The 21,447-nt window shown below is 41.0% G+C and overlaps 2 protein-coding genes across 2 annotated transcripts in view; both read left to right on the top strand.

Annotated features, from left to right (window-relative positions):
* The window catches only part of LOC147300656 (uncharacterized), a 423,782-nt gene that overhangs the window by 377,018 nt on the left and 25,317 nt on the right, over nt 1–21,447 (top strand). Inside the window, exons 11-12 of the mRNA XM_086284979.1 lie at nt 18,971–19,144; nt 19,373–19,546. Of these exons, the coding sequence (XP_086141105.1) occupies nt 18,971–19,144; nt 19,373–19,546 (348 nt within the window). The remainder of the gene's footprint in view (nt 1–18,970; nt 19,145–19,372; nt 19,547–21,447) is intronic.
* The window catches only part of LOC147300668 (NACHT, LRR and PYD domains-containing protein 12-like), a 355,313-nt gene that overhangs the window by 43,548 nt on the left and 290,318 nt on the right, over nt 1–21,447 (top strand). The gene's annotated exons all lie outside the window — the stretch shown is intronic.

A 21,447-nucleotide genomic window follows, 5' to 3' on the forward strand; every position in this document is an offset into this window, starting at 1 on the left:
TCCCAAAAAATATTAAAGTTGTTGATAAAATGCACCGAGTGGTCAGTACATGCTGATATAAGCCATTTATTCAGTGTAAACAACCTGCTGAATCTCTCGTCTCCTCCTCTGACCGGCGGTACAGGTCCACTGATGAATACAGCTGCATTCAGAGAGTTTACAGTATTTAGTAATCCAGTAAAGTCCCGTTTCAGAACCTCCGACTGTTGTTTGGACACATCGTTTGACCCTGTATGCAGAACAATGTTTGTCACAGTTGGATATTCATCTGCAATTTGAAGAATTCTCTCCTTCAGGTTGTTGACCATATCCTTAGGAAAGCAGAGGACTTTAGTGTTCTTACCGCACATCATTTGTACATCCTTTACGGCAGAGTCACCCACAATCAGAGTTTCAGGCCTAGCCTTTAGCTTTCCCTGTGGTCTTTTACTTTTCAACAGATTTTCAGACCTTACTTCGCTGCTTTTAGATGGATGGTTGTCCGATATAGATCCAGGGTCCTTTGATAGTGGAGCAAATCTGTTGTGCAGTTTCACATTCAGTTGTTTTGGAGGTTTGTTGTTAACCTTCCTATTCACTGTTGTCCAGTCCTGTTTCCTCTCGTATACAGGGGTAGAAGAGCTTCTCTGTCTCGTAGGAAGTGAAGGCCAGTCGGTTTCAGAGATTTCAGCTCGCTGTGCTCTGCCCGTGATACGTCCTCCGCCTTCCAGGAGACATGATTTATGTCTTGGTTTTGCACCAAGACAGTCCAAGGGGGGATTATCACTTGAGGATTTATAATAATGCACAGAGTCTACTTTCTTGGTCATGTTATCTGTGCTCCTTAGCTGTGTACTAGCTTGCTCATCGCCATTGTTTTGAATCAAAGGCAAGGTTGTTTCATTTCCACACAGTCCATTTACCTCCACGTTTACTTCTAAGCGATGAATTTTTGTCTCCAGTACTGCAATCTTCTGCAGGAGGCTGTGGTAGTCATCTGTGGATAGGGAAGGCATCTTGTTGCTAGTTAGCCTAGCGGTTAGCACCTTTCCAGGCTATTGGGGCTGTTCGGTGCCCAGACACTGTAATCAGGCTTCAGCTGTGTCTAGGCCACAGACACACGGAGCGCTGAGGATAAGGTAACTATAAAAATGTTGCTGTTTCTGTTAAGAACACTTTAGTCCTAATGATCTATAAGTGTCCAGAAGCTATCGCAGGTAAGCTCATACGGAAAAAAGGGAAAAAATCAGCATAAAAATCAATAAAAGAAGAAAAGCATTTAAGGAGCAAACAGCTGACGCGTCCACACTCGCAAAAGATACCACTGGGTAAAAGCAGCACAAAAGAGCAGCTATGTCTTCAGTGAGAGCCAAAACAAACCAACTTTTCAGCGTGAAACAACTCAGTTCATGTAACCTGAGGAAACTGTAAGTTTTCTCTAAATATCTTTTAGCTGTGGTTAGCTGGATGTCAGTCTTATGTTACAGACGCTGTGTCGAGCTCGAGCTGCGAGTCATATTTTCGGCGCTACATTGTAGTGAGATAAGTTTGTGGGTATTTTGTGCAGCTTCAGCTGTCCTTTTAACTGCTCGCTGGTTAGCTAGCGTGAGCTATAAGCTAACAGCTAGCATGGTTAATGACGCTAGAGTTCCACGCACATGCAAACAGCTCGTCTCTACTGCTTTAACTGTTAAAACAGAAGACAATACTGCAGCTGACAGGGTTTATTATGTGAAACAGCAGCTTGTTTAGTTTAAACAGTCTGCATTAAGCTGGGCAAACACTGTGCGATTTTTTTTTTTCAGTCGCGTTATTCAGCTCCTGCTCAAACTGTACAATTAAATCGCAGAGGTTAGAAGTTGTGGAGCAGGGAAATTATTTTACTGCTATTGTTAAATAATTGTCATCATTACCATTGCATTAATAATATAATCTGGAGTTTATATTGCATTCAGGGGTTAAACAGTGTCTCTTTCAGAAAGACTGAGTTGCAGGCTGACAGGAAGTTGTATGCAGAAGTGAAAGCAGGAAGTTATTTTGAGCAGCAGGCTAAGACGAGGCTTTAACAATGTAACAGATAGCTTTAAGAAGGCTTTAAGGTTTTATGCATACAGGTATTAAATTAACTTTGTATTCCAGGTGCAGTTATAACTATTTTATACATATTGCATATCTGTGCTTATTTGAGTTGATGTTCAGGTTCTTTAAAGGTCTTAAGCTTCATCTAGTGAGAGTGTCTAGATGATCCATGCTGAGGGAAAACTAGAACATAGAAGGAATTGCAATACATGCTTACAAAACACTTATATATCAGATCATTTTATATTAAGGTTTTAGTAGAGGTTCTTGGTTAAAACATTTATTTAGTAGAAGACATACATATAGTCTCAGTGAGCTTCTGGTCTGGTAAAAGGTCAGAAGTGCAACAGGTGAATTGAGAAAGAGCATGTGAGGTCGTGACACACACATACATGAGTTAAATTTATTTAGAGGAGAGATTACTCATGTCTGGTTGTAACTGCAAAAGTGTCTCGGTAAAAGAGGAACCGTTCCTTGTTGTCTCGGCAAGAAAGAGGAACAAGACAAGAACTGAAAGGTAGACAGGAAGGGCTAGCCATGAAAATAGAAGATGATCTTCTGGGTGAAAAGCCATTGTTGGTGTTGATCTGATCTATGTATAAAATGTACCGGTGACGCATGAAGGGGCGTCAGTAAACAAACCCTGATGCTATAAAATATCTGTTCATGCTTTGATTAAGTCGAGGACTACTGGCTGTCTGCGTACAGAGTGTCTTCCCACACGTGTGTTCATTAAAATCATTGTTGGACCAAGACCTTCTGGACCATGGGTGGTGTGTACTCTCCTTCCTCAACTTTGAACCTTAACATTTGGGGGCTTCGTCCGGTGGTTGAGGAGGGAGGATTGGAGGTTTAGATGGAGAAATTTGGTGGTCTCTGAGGTGGTCTGACGGGCAGACATGAATTCCAGTGGTCGAAGTGAGTGGGCATAAGCCGGCTTATCCAAAAGGTAAGGCACTACCTGTTGAATTATTTCCAAAGTGTGCCAAATTGGATATGATAAAATTTAAGTCTACTCACTGAAGTTACTGGTGGATGTCTGTTTTGATTTTGATGAAAAATCTCATGAGTTGAAGCAGTTAGAGTTCTGCTAAGAAGAAAGAAGAAATGAAAGCAGTAAAGTCTGCTAAAGCAGTTAGAGTCTGCCAGGAAAAGTTTAAATACTGGGTTGAAGTCCCAAAGAAATCGAGTTAGAGTCTCAAGTAGTTAAATACTGGGTTGAAGTCCCAGAGAAATCGAGTTAGAGTCTCAAGTAGTTTGGTAGGGTATTTGGTCATTTTGTGGGTTAAAGTCCCGGTTGGTCATTAGGTCAGACCTTTGTGGGTCAATTTGTGGGTTAGAGTCCCCATTGTCCATCAGGGTCGATCTGCCTCAGTTATACACTTGTTTTGGGTGTTGATTGTTGTTTCAAAATATTATAAATTATTCTAGAACGGCAGTTCGAGTCTGCTAGGAAGCGCAGAGCCCGGAGGTTACGCTCCCTCCTTGTCGTGGACGCGCGACATTGACCTCTCGGCGAAGAGGGATAGTTCAGTGTGGCTTAACTGTGGGGTACAGGGCATCCTGGAATTAAGCTAGGAGTTAGAGTCTCCTTACCGTTTGGAACGGTAGTCTGCGCTTTTTTGGTCAGAAGAAGTTGGACTTCGGGCGTGTAACTTTAACCTAAAACTTCAAAGTTTGGGTTGGTTGACGCTTTTAAATTGAGTTAGGGATTTTAGAAATGAGGCCAGAAACAGTTAAAGTCTTGATACTGGTTAATTGGTCGCAAAAAACTCAGGGAGTTTATCCGCTGGGCGGTTATTTTAAATTTGTCTAAAATTGTGTAGGCGCTAAAGCTGACAGATCTGACAGTGGTTGTAAATATAAGACGTCGTTGTAATATAGAATAAGAAAATTTGGTGTGAGAGATCTCTGTGTGTCGAGTCAGTAATGCACTGACTGCCTGCTGCTATTTTTAGATGTGTGTGTGTGAGTGTGAAAATGCAAGGCAAAGCAAGGCAAGGCAAGGCAAGTTTATTTGTATAGCACAATTGAACAATAAGGTGATTGAAAGTGCTTTACAGAGACATTAGAAACAAGAACAAATAAAAAGCATGATTTAAAATTGATTAAAACAAGCAAATAAACTAACTAACTAATTAACAAACAAACAAACAAACAAACAAACAAACAATCAAAACAGTATATAAAATCAAAACAGATAAAATCAGAACATGCTTAATAATGCAAATTAGTAAGCAGTGAACTGTTTAAGCCACAGTTGGTTTTACAAATACTGCTGCAAACATTGTTGAGTGTGTGTTTAAAATGCCATTTATGTTTATTAGAGGACTATAAATAAAGTTTTGAGTTGCCGTAGTGGATGCATAGTAACTGACTGAGTTTGGATGTAGATATATAAATATATTGAGTGCACTGTATATACTTAAGACTAACACATGACTTTCAGTAGTAACTTTTCTCCAGCATTAGTTGCTGGTGTGTTTTATTTTTTCAATCTCTTGTGTGTGCGGTGAGAATTAATAGAGGTTTCAATTTTTGTTTGTTTGTTTTTTACTTGCTTTTTTGATTATGACAAGCATGTCTAAAATACTCTTAGGAAAGTGTGTTTTGAGTTATATTCCTCAACTCTAGTCACACTTTAAGTGTGAATGCGGTGACTAGAAGGTTTTGAATGATGAATAAAGGTGTGAGAGGTATTTCTTGGGTGATGTAAAGTAGGAGGTTTTAAAGTTTGAAAGTGTTTTTAATTTAAGAGATGCATGAGTGATGTTATAAGAGTTTAGTTTATTTAAAAGGTGTGTGTGAGAGGATTATGAAATCATTGTGTGAATGATGCTACATTTTAGATCAAAAGTTAGTAGAATTACAGAGGGTTTGTAGATTGTAAATACAAAATAAGTTTGATTAGCCTGGAGAAACAGCAAAGCAGCTTGAGCTGCTCTGAGCAGCTGCGTGCGGTGTGTGTGTAACAGGAAATGGTGTGGGTGACAGGAAGTTTGCATGCCCATATAAGGTGACGAGTGAGCACCCAGAGAGAGAAACAGATGAGTTAAACTTTAGGCAGATAAAGCGAATGGAGGTTTTGAGAAAAGAAATGAAAAGGATATTAATTGTATGTTTTAGTGTGTCAAAACAGATTACAGATAAATAAAGGTGGACTTCTCTCAACCTGGAATTTTGAGTACGGCGCCAAAACCACTAGAGTAGCATAATTGGGAGAAAACAGGCCAGATTTTGGCTTAAAATTTTACAGCTTGACCTCGCACTTGTCCCCATCCTGAGAAGAAGCTCAAAGGACAGTTAATCTCCTGATGAAGACCGACAGAACATCGTGGACTTGAGAAGAATTAATAGCAGGCAAAAGACAGTGCAACGGAAACCACACTGACGACACCAGCAGCAGCATGTAAGGAACCACGAGGTGGAAACATGTACTGTAAATTACAGGCTGGGCAGTTGAACAGTGGGATAATGAACGGTGGTAAAGCACTGGACACTGATTGTCAGATTTGTCTTGCTTGGAGTAATCTTGAAAGGGACGAGTGAAAGGATCAACAGAAAAGAAGAAACCACGTGATGAACCATGCACGGTGGACAGCAGGCTGGTAAGAACAGTGTGACATGACTGTTTAAAGGCACTGAATGTGGTATTTTGCCAGGCTGGGACTTGATCCAAAAGGAAAATACTGAAGAGAAACAGAGAAGAAACAGACTGTGTTTGCTGGAATTCAAGACAACAAAAGGACACTGAGAGAAGAGGACGGTGACCAGTGAGAGGCGAAGCCGGACGAGTTCGACTGTGAGAATACAGGGTGTAATTGGACTGAAAGTGAAGCTTGAACTCATGATGGTTTAGAGATGTCCACCGTCACAAACAAAGAGGTAAACAAGAATAGAAAACACACATAGACAAAGTGTTACATGTGAAATTATTTCTGGAAAGGATCAGAAGTGAGATAGTTTTGAATTAAGAAATCAGAGAAAAGATGCATGAATTAAACTTGACTATAACATATAGAGGCAATGAAGAAAGCAGCTTACACTCACTGAACATTAACAAAATACATAGGAAAAGCAATGAAGACCTGCTTACACGTATATACATAACATAAGTTGGGATTTCTGACCAGACAAAGGGAAAAGGGTAGTTTAAGTACATATGATAATAATGAAAATGTCTCAGTTGTGTTTCTATAGGGGCGAAATAGATCTGGATCAATTTTCCACGTGCAGCGGTCGGAAGAAACCTGTAGGTTAACTTGACTGGACATGCCAAGGCAAGTTTCTGGTTGAATTGTTTACAGCGCCATGTCTCCATAAACCTGACAAGTGGGCCCTAGCTTCTGGCTGAGGAGCAGGAATAAGGTGGGAACTTAAAATTTGGGTTAGCAAATTTGGGAAAGAAACTGACGGCTTAAGTGGAGAATTGTGCAGGAGTCTGACACACTGCAAAAGCAACATATGCAAATTCACATACACAAACAGAAAATGCATTAACCTTATGAAGACAAGACAAGCTCATGGAGATTAATGCATAGATACAGATTAAACCTGGCTAAGAACACAAACATATGCAATGAAGAACAGCTTGCTATTTTGTATGAATGATACAATGGTGTGAATGTTTAATAAAATATATTTGAGTTTGTAATTGAGGAATAGAAGAAGCCATATGACTGAGGAAGTGACTTTCAGGAGAGGAAGCACGGCAGACAAGAGGAGTGCAGATCTGGGTAGGAAATTTATAGTTTAGTTACGTTGTCGCAAGGGGGTTTTATGCTGAATTTAAGTATGTTAAAGGGGGTGATTTTTGTGTGCAAATTGTGTGGTTTTAATGAGACTTTCGGTGTATTGAGGAGGTGAAATTATGTGGTGGCAAGACTTGTGTGTTTAAGGTTGTTGTGGTGATGGGTTGATTCTGTCAGTTAGGTTGTTGTTGTTATTTTTGTTTTTAATAGAGGGAGTTTTAGGAAACATGGACATGTCTGGGAGGGGCCCATTATTTTGTAACAGTGCACTTAAAGAAAACCTGTCAGGTGATTTTGTTTTGTTTTTATGAGCTAACAATCAGCTCTATTTTTTCATTTCTGTTTTAAGCAGGCCTGCAACAGTGAATAACGGCGCTGAAAATTATCGGGAAGAGCAAATATAAGGGGGCTTTCCAGATTTCAATTGGCTGAGGAGAAAGCTACCTGGGGACTATTCAGGACGTAAGTCCCTGTAAAAAGGATTTTATGCGAGTCAATCCAGTCCAAAAGCATAAAGAAATATTTTCCTATGGAAAATAAAAAATGACTGAGCTCATTTTGCTGAGGGTGGAGAATCTGATCGTGCGGGAAGCTCCACTATCAGCAAATACATGGTGTGACTGCATGTGAGTGAATGTGTGACTGAATGTGAGAGAGGATGAATTAATGTGGACAAACAATTGTTTTTACCAGAGAAAATTTGTTGACTGGGGTTAGATTATGGGATTATAGTATATTGTTGGGAGAATGCCAAATGCTAAAGGGGAAATATTTTTTGATGTAACTCAGTTATCATTAATTGTAGAAACACATGACTGATAACTGTTCTGTTTTAAGTTTATTTTTATGACATAGATTGGATCATGAGTGGGAAAACTGAGCATTTTGAGTTTTGTATAGTATCTTGACACATGAAATGTATCAAGATAAAGGGGGGTTTAGGGTTTAATAATTTAATTGTTTAATAATTTAGGATCATTTCAGGACCTTTTGGGTTTTTGATCATTTGGATATGGTAAAACTGAAACTGAAAAAAATAAGAAACCGGAAACCTAAATTGGGTAAGCTAATAACACAAACCAGAAACGAGGATGCAGGGAGGTCCGGGGAAATACACCCAGAGAACATAGGGAGATTACACACAGGTGGGAAACACAGGTGACACTGATAAACATAACGAGACAGGGCAGGAGTGAACACAATATTACGCATACTGACGAGAGACTGTCAAAGTAAAACAGGAAGTACACAGAGGTTCAGACAGGAGGAGAGAGCACGGGGAGAACACAGACATAACAGGCTGGGGGAAACATGGAATAAACACAAAGAGAGACGAGAGCTCATAAATACACAGAGGGGCACAAGGGGGTAAGAGTCACAAAGGGAAAAACACTTAGGGAACACCACAACAGGACACCTCAGAAAACCTGGCCTAAATAAGGAGCGAAAATACAAGGAACCAAGAATACTGGGCCAACATGGCCCAGGACCATGACATAGTGAATCCTGTTTAGAAGATACAATGCCGGTTTTTCAAAGCTGTGAATAAGTCTTAGAGGGAAAATTAGTGAGGGTTGAAGGAGTAGAACAGCTTTGATTTCTTTTTGATTTCTAGAAGTAGTGGTTATAATGTAGGCGTACACATACAGATATTACATAGGAGGTATTTTTAGGATAAAGGGGAGAGCTTATAAATAGAAATGATTTTTATACATATTGCATTTTTTGATATGAGTTATTGAAGTTATTGAAGGATTGCACGCTTACAGACACAGAGTTAAGAAACACACATGACAGTATTGATTCCAGGCAAAAGGCCCTAAATTCATTTAGCTTTTTGACTGAACTTAAAGAAGGACTAAAGAGGAAGGAAAGCATATATTTTGGTTAAGTCTGATAAACTAGAATTAGGAGGTATTGTTACATTAAAGGAGCAAAATGAAATAAAAAGGCTATACCAAAATGGGTTATAACATAGGAAATGTGAGGTTTTAAAATGAAGTTAGTGTTAACACATAGGAGTTGTTTCAAGGCAGCATTTAGCTATGATGAAATGTATACAGGAGTAATTGCTTATATGCTTAAACTTAATTGATTAAAGTGGTTGTTTTCTTTTGGATCTTTTAGAGTAGAGGAACTTGCAGCAGCGACAATTTGTGCACAGGATGTTGATGATCAGATAAGGGAAAAATAGAGCGAGCAACCGGACGTGAAAGCAGGGCTTAAAGAGTTTTAAAGGGATGAGTAATGTTGAAGAATATATATAAATATAAGTCAATAAGTTAAGAACATAATTAGGATCAGGCTTTTGATAAAAGAGTCCCAGATAGGATAGGTTAGGGAGGTGCAGGAAAAGGTGTTTTGTTTCCTTTGCAGAAGATCTCAGCGACCACAGGAGGGGCGAGGATCCTGGAGATCTCGAGGCCTGCTAAACCACCAGAGAGGGTCTGAGCGAGGACACAATGTATTGCGACCTCTGGTGTTCCAGAGGTCGAGAGAGGGAGTGTGGAGCAGGGAAATTATTTTACTGCTATTGTTAAATAATTGTCATCATTACCATTGCATTAATAATATAATCTGGAGTTTATATTGCATTCAGGGGTTAAACAGTGTCTCTTTCAGAAAGACTGAGTTGCAGGCTGACAGGAAGTTGTATGCAGAAGTGAAAGCAGGAAGTTATTTTGAGCAGCAGGCTAAGACGAGGCTTTAACAATGTAACAGATAGCTTTAAGAAGGCTTTAAGGTTTTATGCATACAGGTATTAAATTAACTTTGTATTCCAGGTGCAGTTATAACTATTTTATACATATTGCATATCTGTGCTTATTTGAGTTGATGTTCAGGTTCTTTAAAGGTCTTAAGCTTCATCTAGTGAGAGTGTCTAGATGATCCATGCTGAGGGAAAACTAGAACATAGAAGGAATTGCAATACATGCTTACAAAACACTTATATATCAGATCATTTTATATTAAGGTTTTAGTAGAGGTTCTTGGTTAAAACATTTATTTAGTAGAAGACATACATATAGTCTCAGTGAGCTTCTGGTCTGGTAAAAGGTCAGAAGTGCAACAGGTGAATTGAGAAAGAGCATGTGAGGTCGTGACACACACACACACAGAGTTAAATTTATTTAGAGGAGAGATTACTCATGTCTGGTTGTAACTGCAAAAGTGTCTCGGTAAAAGAGGAACCGTTCCTTGTTGTCTCGGCAAGAAAGAGGAACAAGACAAGAACTGAAAGGTAGACAGGAAGGGCCAGCCATGAAAATAGAAGATGATTTTCTGGGTGAAAAGTCATGATGATGTTGATCTGATCTATGTATAAAATGTACCGGTGACGCATGAAGGGGCGTCAGTAAACAAACCCTGATGCTATAAAATATCTGTTCATGCTTTGATTAAGTCGAGGACTACTGGCTGTCTGCGTACAGAGTGTCTTCCCACACGTGTGTTCATTAAAATCATTGTTGGACCAAGACCTTCTGGACCATGGGTGGTGTGTACTCTCCTTCCTCAACTTTGAACCTTAACAAAGTTCATAGGTCACGATGCAGGGTCTCACACTATATGGCCTGATGCTCTGATGCAACCCGAGTGCTCAAACTGTGCATTCATAACATGAAGCTTATCATACAAAATCTGTCCCTCGCTCTCCCTCTCTCTGTCTTACAGACACACACACCATCAACTTTGCTAAATTACTAATGAAAAACATTGACCAGGCAGCTGTGATTGAGTAGCAATGTCCATCCAACTCTTTTCATGGTTGTTGTAGTCATAATAATTTTGTGAGGCCACATTGAAAAGTGTTGGATACAGAAGCGTAGTACGGAAGCGTAGAGCCGCCACCCAGGCAAAAGAAAAATAGAGCTATGTCACATTATAACGTGAAAAGTTTATTATTATAGTATACTATTGTTCTAACAATATTAGATATAGTTCTAACAATATACTTTTCATGTTTGTACAATATACTATCATTTAGGTACAATATACCTATTACAATATACATAATTCTCACGTTCGTACTTGCACTCGTTCTTATTTTAAACTTAATCTGGAATGCAGGATATGAATGACAAGATTTTGTTTTTCATATTTTTCATTATTTTTCAGTTTCAATTTTTTCTTCGGTTTCATTTTAAGCTGGCATCATTTTAACCCTACACACCCTAAAATTTAGTATTTGTTGATGAGATGTTGAAGTGTTAATTGAACAAAGTTAAAATACAGTGGAACCCCGACTTACGAAATTAATCCGTTCCCGAGGGTCTTTCGTAAGTCGAAAATTTTCTTAAGTCGAAACAGCCATTGCACCTTTTGAGTGAGGTGATGCTGAACGATAGGCTAATTGCTAACTAGAACAACAATATGTCGTTCAAGTGGAACAGCGAAGCACGAGTACGGAAGCCAAGGGGTTGTCACATGATTCGGAAGGCCTTGTGGGCATTGTAGGCTCAGCCAATCAGAGCCAGCGGATTTCGTTACACCGGCATTTTGCCGTACCATGGGCAGAAATATTGCCGTTCATTGCCTTCGTAACTTGAATTTTTTGTTAAATGGGGTATTCGTAAGTCGGGGTTCCACTGTATTTTTCACATGATTTCGACTGAGAAGCATGTTTATGTCTCTTTCTTCTTCCTGTAGAGGAGGAGCTTGCCAGGGTACGGTCAGCCTTTGTCTGGAGGGTAACAATAGAAATCCTTAAACTGCTCCTTGAGGCCCTTGTAAGTGATGGTATCTTAAATAAGTTGGAGGAAGAATCGATACTGGAGGGGAACCCACTCAGAGCAGACAAGGCACGCAGCTTGATCGACACAGTGAGGAAAAAAGGAGACAAAGCATGCAAGATAACAATCAAGCATCTTCAGATCAAAGATCCTTCTCTTTTCTCTCAGCTGCGTTTGAACTCTGATCCATCTGCTCAACAAGGTGAGGTCATGCATCAGATACCATGAATAAAAATGGTCACCTTGCAGTTTGTTGAGATGTGAAAGTGAAACCTCAGAATTCATTGTAAGAAAAAGGAGAGGGCAAGAACGTCATTCTACGACGAATGTTTGGATTTGTTACATGCCTGCAAATGTATTTTCTAAACTACATGGAGGAATTTTGATGATCGTCATAAACCTGTGAAACTACTTAGATCGAATGTGATCTGTATTTAATTAAACACAAGTGTTCTTTACTTTTAAAAACCATGCAAACTGATTGCCTTAAAAAAGAAAAGTCAGAGTGTTTCTCTAACAAGAGGACACTCTTTAAGCATCGGTCATTTGACTTAAATGTTTAATGAAAAAAATGCCACATTTATATATAATAAAGTAAAGCACATGTTTTGTGTGGCCAGAAACGGTTTACATTGTCTTTCGCCATTGTAATATATGAGAAGAATTAATGAATCTCTCTCAGATGCGTCTTTAAATAACATAGCAGTGGGGAACATTATGACACTTCAATGTTGTTATTTTTGGTTACAAAGTTTGGAGAAGAGGCACAGAAAGCAGAAACCTGTTTAGCCTGCACATGTTGGCATCAGGTACATATGAAAAGCTGCAAAGCAATGCAGATGTGGAGGTTCAAAACATTTAATGTGGCTGTTTTCAGGAAATACATTTAGGAATTCCTGTAGTGCCTTTTTGATGAATTTCTGGTAGAATGAGTATATTAAAAACTTGATAGGTTAAATAAAGGCCAAAGTACATCACATAGCTCCTTCAGACCAGATTTGTATTTTTCCTTCTTTTTTTCCTTTTTTTGATTCAGATGCTCTTCAGAAGTGTCAGCCTAAACTTAAGTCTGTCTTGAAGGAGAAGTTCCAGTGTGTGTTTGAGGGCATCGCTAAAGCAGGAAACCCAACCCTTCTGAATCAGATCTACACAGAGCTCTACATCACAGAGGGAGGGACTGCAGAGGTCAATGAGGAACATGAGGTCAGACAGATTGAAACAGCATCCAGGAAACCACACAGACCAGAAACAACCATCAGACAAGAAGACATCTTTAAAGACTCACCCAAAAGACAATACCTGATCAGAATAGTGCTGACAAAGGGAGTGGCTGGCATTGGGAAAACGGTCTTAACACAGAAATACAGCCTGGACTGGGCTGAAGACAAAGCCAACCAGGACATCCAGTTCATATTTCCATTCACTTTCAGAGAGCTGAATGTGCTGAAAGAGGAAAAGTTCAGCTTGGTGGGACTTGTTCATCACTTCTTTACTGAAACCAAAGAAGCAGGAATCTGCAGCTTTGAAGACTTCCAGGTTGTGTTCATCTTTGATGGTCTGGATGAGTGTCGACTTCCTCTGGACTTCCACAAAACTACAATCCTAACTGACCCTAGAAAGTCCACCTCAGTGGATGTGCTGCTGATAAACCTCATCAGGGGGAAACTGCTTCCCTCTGCTCGCCTCTGGATAACCACACGACCTGCAGCAGCCAATCAGATCCCTCCTGACTGTGTCGGCATGGTGACAGAGGTCAGAGGGTTCACTGACCCACAGAAGGAGGAGTACTTCAGGAAGAGATTCAGAGATGAGGAGCAGGCCAGCAGGATCATCTCCCACATCAAGACATCACGAAGCCTCCACATCATGTGTCACATCCCAGTCTTCTGCTGGATCACTGCTACAGTTCTGGAGGATGTGCTGGAAACCAGAGAGGGAGGACAGCTGCCCAACACCCTGACTGAGATGTACATCCACTTCCTGGTGGTTCAGGCCAAAGTGAAGAAGGTCAAGTATGATGGAGGAGCTGAGACAGATGCACACTGGAGTCCAGAGAGCAGGAAGATGATGGAGTCTCTGGGAAAACTGGCTTTTGATCAGCTGCAGAAAGGAAACCTGATCTTCTATGAATCAGACCTGACAGAGTGTGGCATCGATATCAGAGCAGCCTCAGTGTACTCAGGAGTGTTCACACAGATCTTTAAAGAGGAGAGAAAACTGTACCAGAAGAAGGTGTTCTTCTTTGTTCATCTGAGTGTTCAGGAGTTGCTGGCTGCTCTTCATGTCCATCGGACCTTCATCAACTCTGGGCTCAATCTGCTGGAAGAACAAACAACCCCCAAGAAGTCTAACACAGGAGAATCTGCAGAGAAACACTTCTACCAGAGTGCTGTGAACAAGGCCTTACAGAGTCCAAATGGACACCTGGACTTGTTCCTCCACTTCCTCCTGGGTCTTTCATTGCAGACCAATCAGAGTCTCCTAGAAGGTCTGCTGACACAGACAGGAAGTAGCTCACAGACCAATCAGGAAACAGTCCAGTACATCAAGGAGAAGCTCAGTAAGAATCTGTCTGCAGAGAAAAGCATCAATCTGATCCACTGTCTGAATGAACTGAATGATCGTTCTCTAGTGGAGGAGATCCAGCAGTCCCTGAGATCAGGAAGTCTCTCCACAGGTAAACTGTCTCCTGCTCAGTGGTCAGCTCTGGTCTTCATCTTACTGTCATCAGAAGAAGATCTGGATGTGTTTGACCTGAAGAAATACTCTGCTTCAGAGGAGGCTCTTCTGAGGCTGCTGCCAGTGGTCAAAGCCTCCAACAAAGCTCTGTAAGTAAACATGAACTCATCGCTTCATTCTTAAAATCATGGGAAATAAATCAGAGGTGCTCAGTTCAAAGAACACTACCACTTTAGAAAAATTAAAAAATAGTCACTAAAATAGTCATGATACTTTAAATATTTCTCTCCAGCAGGACATGTCAGCATTTCTGAAATATTTTTGTCTTCAACTCGAATCAAAGCACAATCCAGATCCAGCCTATAAGAACATGAGCTCTGATCCTTCAGCCCCTCTGACAGGTTTATTATCCTCAAGTTGTTCACTTGTCTCCAACAACCAGGAGTCTAGCTCTGTTTTTTAAAGCAAATACTTGAGCTACCAGACTGCACCTACATCGTTTTCAGATGTTCTTATTTTAAGGTCTGGTTTGTGTCTCATCTTTATTGCAATCCCCCATGTCTCTCTGTTTTTCAAATATAAATCTGTTACCTCGGTGTGGCCAGAACAACATGGTGAACCCAAAATACAGACAAAGGTGAAGGAACTGAATATTACTAGACGTGAAGGCTTTATTTACACACAGGAACTTGACACTTGGAATTTTTTAACATGAACTGTGAACTATGGCGGAAGTCAAGCACTTGAAGCTGTGAGCATGAAGTGGGCTCTGTGGTAGGTTTCCGGAAATGGGTCTTGGTTGATGGTAATCTGAGTCACTGTAACAGAGGTAGAGCAGCATCAGAAAGATCACTGGTGGAGGTTACAGTAAGTGAACGAGGTTATCTTCAATGTCTTATTTGGGGTTTCTGTAGCTCAGGAGGTAAAGCTGGTCTGATCTGACCTACTGATCGGAAGGTTGGTGGTTCGATCCCTGGCTCCTCCAGTCTGCATGTCAAGTATCCTTGGGCAAGATACTAACCCCAACTTGCTCTCCGATGCATCCATCAGAGTATGAATGTGCGTGAATGTACTTAGAAAGCACTAAGTTCAGATAAAGTGTTTGTGAGAATGGGTGTGATTGGGTGGATGTGGCATGTTGTATAGAGCGCTGTGAGTACTCCGGGAGAGTAGAAAAATGCTATATAAGAATCAGTCCATTTACCATTTACTTGTCAGCAGTCGGAAAGCAACTTGGGGAAGGCAGGTGGTGAGGTCTGGGTGAGTACTTGTTAGCTTTGAATCCAGGCCAAGTGGTCCAGTAAGTCTAAGAGACGAAAGGCATTAATGTGGCTGTGAGTGAATCAAGAAGACCAGCATCCAGGAAAACGTGACTGAACTGCAAGGGTGAGTAGATGATCCGAGGATTAGGAGGTTAGCAGAGTTATTGGGAGTGCTGATGTTATATTCAGCCTAGTAGATTACTGTCAGGTGTGGACAATGGACAGGCTGACCAGGCTTCACCCAAAGGCAGAAACCAGAGTCTAGTGGGAAACCACCGCCGCTCACACAGACCATGACAGCAGCATGACCCCCCCCAAAGCATTCTCTTTCACTTGGCATCATTTACCTCTCCCTTCTCCAATTTCTGATGTGTCCACCTTTGCAATGATAACTGTGATCAGGGTGAACCAAAAAGGTGCCGTGGTGAACAGATACTTCAGTTTGGTGAATGCAGTTTCAGCTTTGGGGGACCAGATGCATGCTGAGACTTGAGTGGTGCAGCTACCTGACTATAGTTGAAAATGAACAGTCTATAAAAATTTGCTATTCCCAAAACCCATTGGAGATGCTTCTTGAATCTACAATGGGTACAAGGGGTAGGCCACTCTGTTAAAGCTTTCACATTTGCCAGATCCGTCTTCACCTGCCCCCGTGCCAAAATGTAACTGAAAAAAGTTATTGATGAGGAATGGAATTCACACTTTTTTGCTTTGACATAAGGTTTATTCTCCAGCAAACGTTGGAAAAATAGCATGGACATGAGACTGATGTTCCTCACAGGTTTTGGGAAAAATGAGGATATCATCCAGATACACCAATACGAACCTGTCAAGGAATTCCCGGAGGACATCGTTAACTAATCTTGAAACATTGCGGGAGCATTAGTTAACCCAGGCGGCATGACCAAATACTCGTAGTCCCCCAATGGCATGTTTAAAACGGTCTTCCACTTGTCTCCCTGATTGATCTGGAAAAAGTGGTAAGCGTTGCGGATGTGGGGTTTTGTAAACCCAGTGGCACTGTGAAATGGCCTGAAAGCAGAGCTAATGAGGTAATAGGTACTTATTCTTGATGGTAATATCACTGAGGCCCCTGAAGTAAATGCATGGCCAGAGAGAGCCATCCTTTTTCCCCACAAAAAAGAAGTTCCAACTTGAGATGACAATCGTTGGATTATGCCTGCACCGAGGGATTCCTTAATGTACTTTTCCATAGCCGCACACTCAGGTCTAAGCAGGTTATACAGCCAGCTAGAAGGCCGGGTGGAGCCAGAGAGTAGTTCTATGGTGCTGTCCTGTGGTTTGTGAGGTGGCAGTGAAAGCGCTTTACTTTTGCTAAATACTTCCTGAAGATCATGACATTTGGTGGGGACAGAGGAGAGATCTAAAACAGTCTCAGTGTTGGTTGATGGTTCCACAGGTTCCGGTGGACGGGCAGAAACAAGGCAATTTGAATGACAGAACAGACTCTAACTGATTACCCTCTGACCTGACCAGTCTAAGTGGGGGTTATGTAATTCTAGCCAAGGAAACCCGAGTATGAGTGGTTTGTGAGGTGCATGAAAAGCAAAAAAGGTAAGTGTTTTCTTGTGATTGCCAGGGGTGACAGGCTCTGTGCGCTGAGTTATGTGAGGGGACACTCGGTTATTTAATGACTTAGTGGGAATGGGCGGATTAAGGGGGCATAGAGGGATGTTTAACTGTCTCGCTAACTCAGACTCCATGAGGTTCTAATTGAACAAGAGCCTGAAAGGTCTGGTTAAGTAGAACAGAGAGTTGGAGTTGCAATCTGGGTTTTTATGTTTGTGTGAGTATCCTCCACCCTTATCCCTGAACTTTCCAGTGGGCAGACCCTGGTGTGGAATCGAAAACAGACAGGTTCATCACGAGAAGCAAGCTGATCTTTCATGGTTTGATTTAATGACTGAAAAACATACAGCGGACGGTGGTTAGCACTGTTGCCGCACAGCAAGAAGGTCCTGAGCAAAAGTCTTTACAAACTCAACCAGGAAATCATCATGCGAGCAGAAAGAAAGAGGATGAGCAGATAGGTAAGCAAGAGAAACCCGCCAGCGTCCCAGGTTTCCAGAGAAGGTTCAGGTTCTAGGTACCTGAAATGGGATGTAATTCAATTCAATTTTATTTATATAGCGCCAAATCACAACAGTCACCTCAATGCGCTTTATAATGTACAGTAGATCGTACAGTAATAAATACAGAGAAAAACCCAACAATCATATGACCCCCTATGAGCAAACACTTTGGCGACAGTGGGAAGGAAAAACTCCCTTTTAACAGGAAGAAATTTTTGGTGTCAAAGTCAAAGCACAGATCCACCCAGTCTCTGTATTTCAGCTTATTTCCTTTATACACACATTTAACAGGAACAGTTTCAGACAGCTAGTGTTTACCTGACATTACCTGCGTACCTCACAGTTTGCAGGTAATGGGCATAATAATTACTGAACAGAGACATCCTGCTGTGAACTTTGTTGCTGTGGATCTAAAATGTAAAAATACATCTGAGAAGATTTCTAATCATGATTTTATGAGCCCCCAAAGTTTGATTCTGTTCATCTGGACGTAGCGCTCTCAGCGGGAGAAACATTTTGTCACTCATCAAGATGACTTCTTCAGGCTCAGCTGACTGCAGCTTTCCCCAATCTTATAAAGAGTACATCTGCATAATGACTCAAACCTAATGGTCAAGGAACTGACCTCCCAGCCTTATTGTTCCTTCAGTGGGCTGGTTTCAGTCATTATGCAAATGTACTTTTTATAGGGTTGGAAACCAGAAGTCAGCTGAGACTGACGAAGTCACCTGGATGAGTGACGAAATGTTTCTCCCACTGAAAGCGCTACGTCCAGATGAACAGAATCAACTTTTGGGATTTACTAACCTGGATGATTGAGCATGGATCAAGACGGGTTTTTATGAGGTATACAGTTTCTTATAATTTCTAAACCAGAAGGTTGAGGAGATGGAGCTCATGATAACTGGCTACTGCCCTTCAGCGTGCTTTATGAAATCATCCAATCAAAATAAAGTTGGCCTTTAGGGAGAGCGGGGCTTTAAAGGGGAATGAGCCAAAGCAGCTTTTAGACAGAAAATGAAACGAGAGTCCAGGATGTGATACATTATTTATAACTACATTTACAGTAATCACACATATTAGAATTAATAAAGTGACCAGCAGTACTGCAGTAAGTGTAATACTGCAGTACTCACAGGCCTGTGCCAGCAGGCACTGAACTACTGTCACTAAATCAACCTGGTCTTCACTGGTTTCCATTTACATACATTGGAATAATTGTGTTTAATTTGAAATATTTTTCTTCTGTTACACTTAAATTCTTGAACATTTTTTTATTTAATTGTGCATTGTAGTGTACTCATTTGTACACATTTGATTACTTAGATTCAACATATAAAGAGATTTTATTTGATAATAAATATTATTGTTTTGTTGTTCTTGTTATTTTTTTTCAGGCTGAGCAGCTGTAACATCTCAGAGGAAGGCTGTGAAAATTTGTTGTCAGTGGTCAGCTCCCAGTCCTGTAGTCTGAGAGAGCTGGACTTGAGTACCGACAGCCTGAAGGCTTCAGCAGTAAAGCTTCTGTCTGCTGCAGTGGAGAGTCCACACGCCAAACTGAATATTCTGAGGTCTGACCGATTTGTATTCTTTTTTCTTTTGTTTGTTTGTTTTGTTTTGTTTTTAACTGAGAAAATAAATCCAGCAATTTAAACAGTAGAGGTAAACTTGATCAATTTACTGTTGTTTCGTACCACATCTGCTCAGCATAAAACAACAAGGATTCTTAAAATATAAGATTAGTTATTGCACCCTGATTACACTTTAACATCAGTCTTTGTTCATGTTTTCATTTTCAGACTCAACGTCTGTGAACTTCTAGTGGAAAACTGTGAAGCTGTGTCCTCAATGCTCAGCTCTCAGTCCTCTACTCTGACAGAGCTGGACCTGAGTATCAAAAATGTGCAGGATTCAGGAGTGAAGATTCTGTCTGCTGGACTACAAAGTTTAAACTGTAAACTGAATACTCTGAGGTCAGATCAATTGACATTTTGTTTTTTTTAAATGAACCAATTAAACATTTTATTCAAGGCTTCCGGTTCCGGCGCTCGTGGGGATGGACACCTAGTACGAGAGCTCTCGACTGAAACTTATTAAAACTGCCCCAAGTAAATTAATACACTAAGTGCACATAAAGAGGAAAAAGGGGTTTAAATGATGTCCAGAAAGAACAAAATAGCTAAGAAGTTAACGTTTGAAAACGTGGAAGATGGCAATGTGCAGCTAACAGAAGGGGCTAACGTTAGCCCCTATAGGGCTAGCCGAGGCCACTCTCCCACTCCTAGCCGCGAGGATTCTGGGACAGAAGATGAGGTTGACCCAGCAAGTTTGACGCTGATACTGAAAGAACTGAGAGGCGTTGGGAAAGAGGTGAAAGAATTTCGAAAAGACACGAAAGCGCAACTGGTGGAAATAAGGGGTGAGTTGGATAAAGCCAATGCGCGGCTTAATGATGTGGAAACCAGGGTTGCAGAACACAAAGATAAGCTCCAGAACACAGACGAGATTTTGTCTGAGATACTAACAATGCAATTCAATTTTATTTATATAGCGCCAAATCACAACAAAAGTCACCTCAAGGCACTTCATAAATACAGAGAAAAACCCAACAATCACATGACCCCCTATGAACAAGCACTTTGGTGACAGTGGGAAGGAAAAACTCCCTTTTAACAGGAAGAAACCTCTGGCAGAACCAGGCTCAGGGAGGGGCGGGGCCATTTGCTGTGATTGGTTGGGGTGAGAGAAGGAAGACAGGATAAAGACATGCTGTGGAAGAGAGACAGAGGTTAATAACACATATGATTCAATGCAGAGAGGTCTGTTAACACATAGTGAGTGAGAAAGGTGACTGGAAAGGAAAAACTCAATGCATCATGGGAATCCCCGGCAGCCTACGTCTATTGCAGCATAACTAAGGGAGGATTCAGGGTCACCTGGTCCAGCCCTAACTATATGCTTTAGCAAAAAGGAAAGTTTGAAGCTGATCTTCAAAGTAGAGAGGGCGTCTGTCTCCTGAACTCAAACTGGGAGCTGCTTCCACACCCAGTCCAACATAGCCAGGCTTTCTTTGCTGCTTTGACAAAACCTCAAATCCCAGTCAGAGATGATGAGCATCATCACAGTGATGATCATTTCTCTGTAACCCAGGCTTTCTGCTTCAGGATCTGTGCACGCTCAGAAAACAAGGAGACCTTTAAACATCATTTCACTAAATGGATGGACTGAGCTCAGCCTACAGATGAACTGGTGCCAGAGATCATAAAGAACATCAAACAGTCAAATTCAACACTTTTAATGGAAATATGAGATTAATCTTAAAAGTAGAGATAGTGTCTGTCTCCTGAATCCAAACTGGAAGCTGGTTCCACAGAAGAGGGGCCTGAAAACTGAAGGCTCTGCCTCCCATTCTACTTTCAAATACTCTAGGAACAACAAGTAGGCCTGCAGTGTGAGAGCGAAGTGCTCTAATGGGGTGATATGGTACTACAAGGTCATTAAGATAAGATTGGGCCTGATTATTTAAGATCTTATATGTGAGGAGCAGGATTTTGAATTCAATTCTGGATTTAACAGGAAGCCAATGAAGGGAAGCCAAAACAAGAGAAATCTGCTCTCTCTTTCTAGTCCCTGTCAGTACTCTTGCTGCAGCATTTTGGATTAACTGAAGGCTTTTCAGGGAGTTTTTTGGACATCCTGATAATAACGAATTACAATAGTCCAGCCTGGAAGTAATAAATGCATGAACTAGTTTTTCAGCGTCACTCTGAGACAGGATATTTCTAACTTTAGAGATGTTGCGCAAATGGAAGAAAGCATGCAGGAAAAGTTTCAAACAAAACTAACATCACTGGAGGCTTACTCGAGGAGGGAG

The sequence above is a fragment of the Aulonocara sp. 'chitande type north' Nkhata Bay genome, unplaced genomic scaffold (genome assembly GCF_057382095.1).
Source record: "Aulonocara sp. 'chitande type north' Nkhata Bay isolate Kocher_YH1m ecotype deep benthic unplaced genomic scaffold, A_spYH_male_GT1.1 unmapped_scaffold_20, whole genome shotgun sequence".
In the NCBI taxonomy this organism is placed as follows: Eukaryota; Metazoa; Chordata; class Actinopteri; order Cichliformes; family Cichlidae; genus Aulonocara; species Aulonocara sp. 'chitande type north' Nkhata Bay.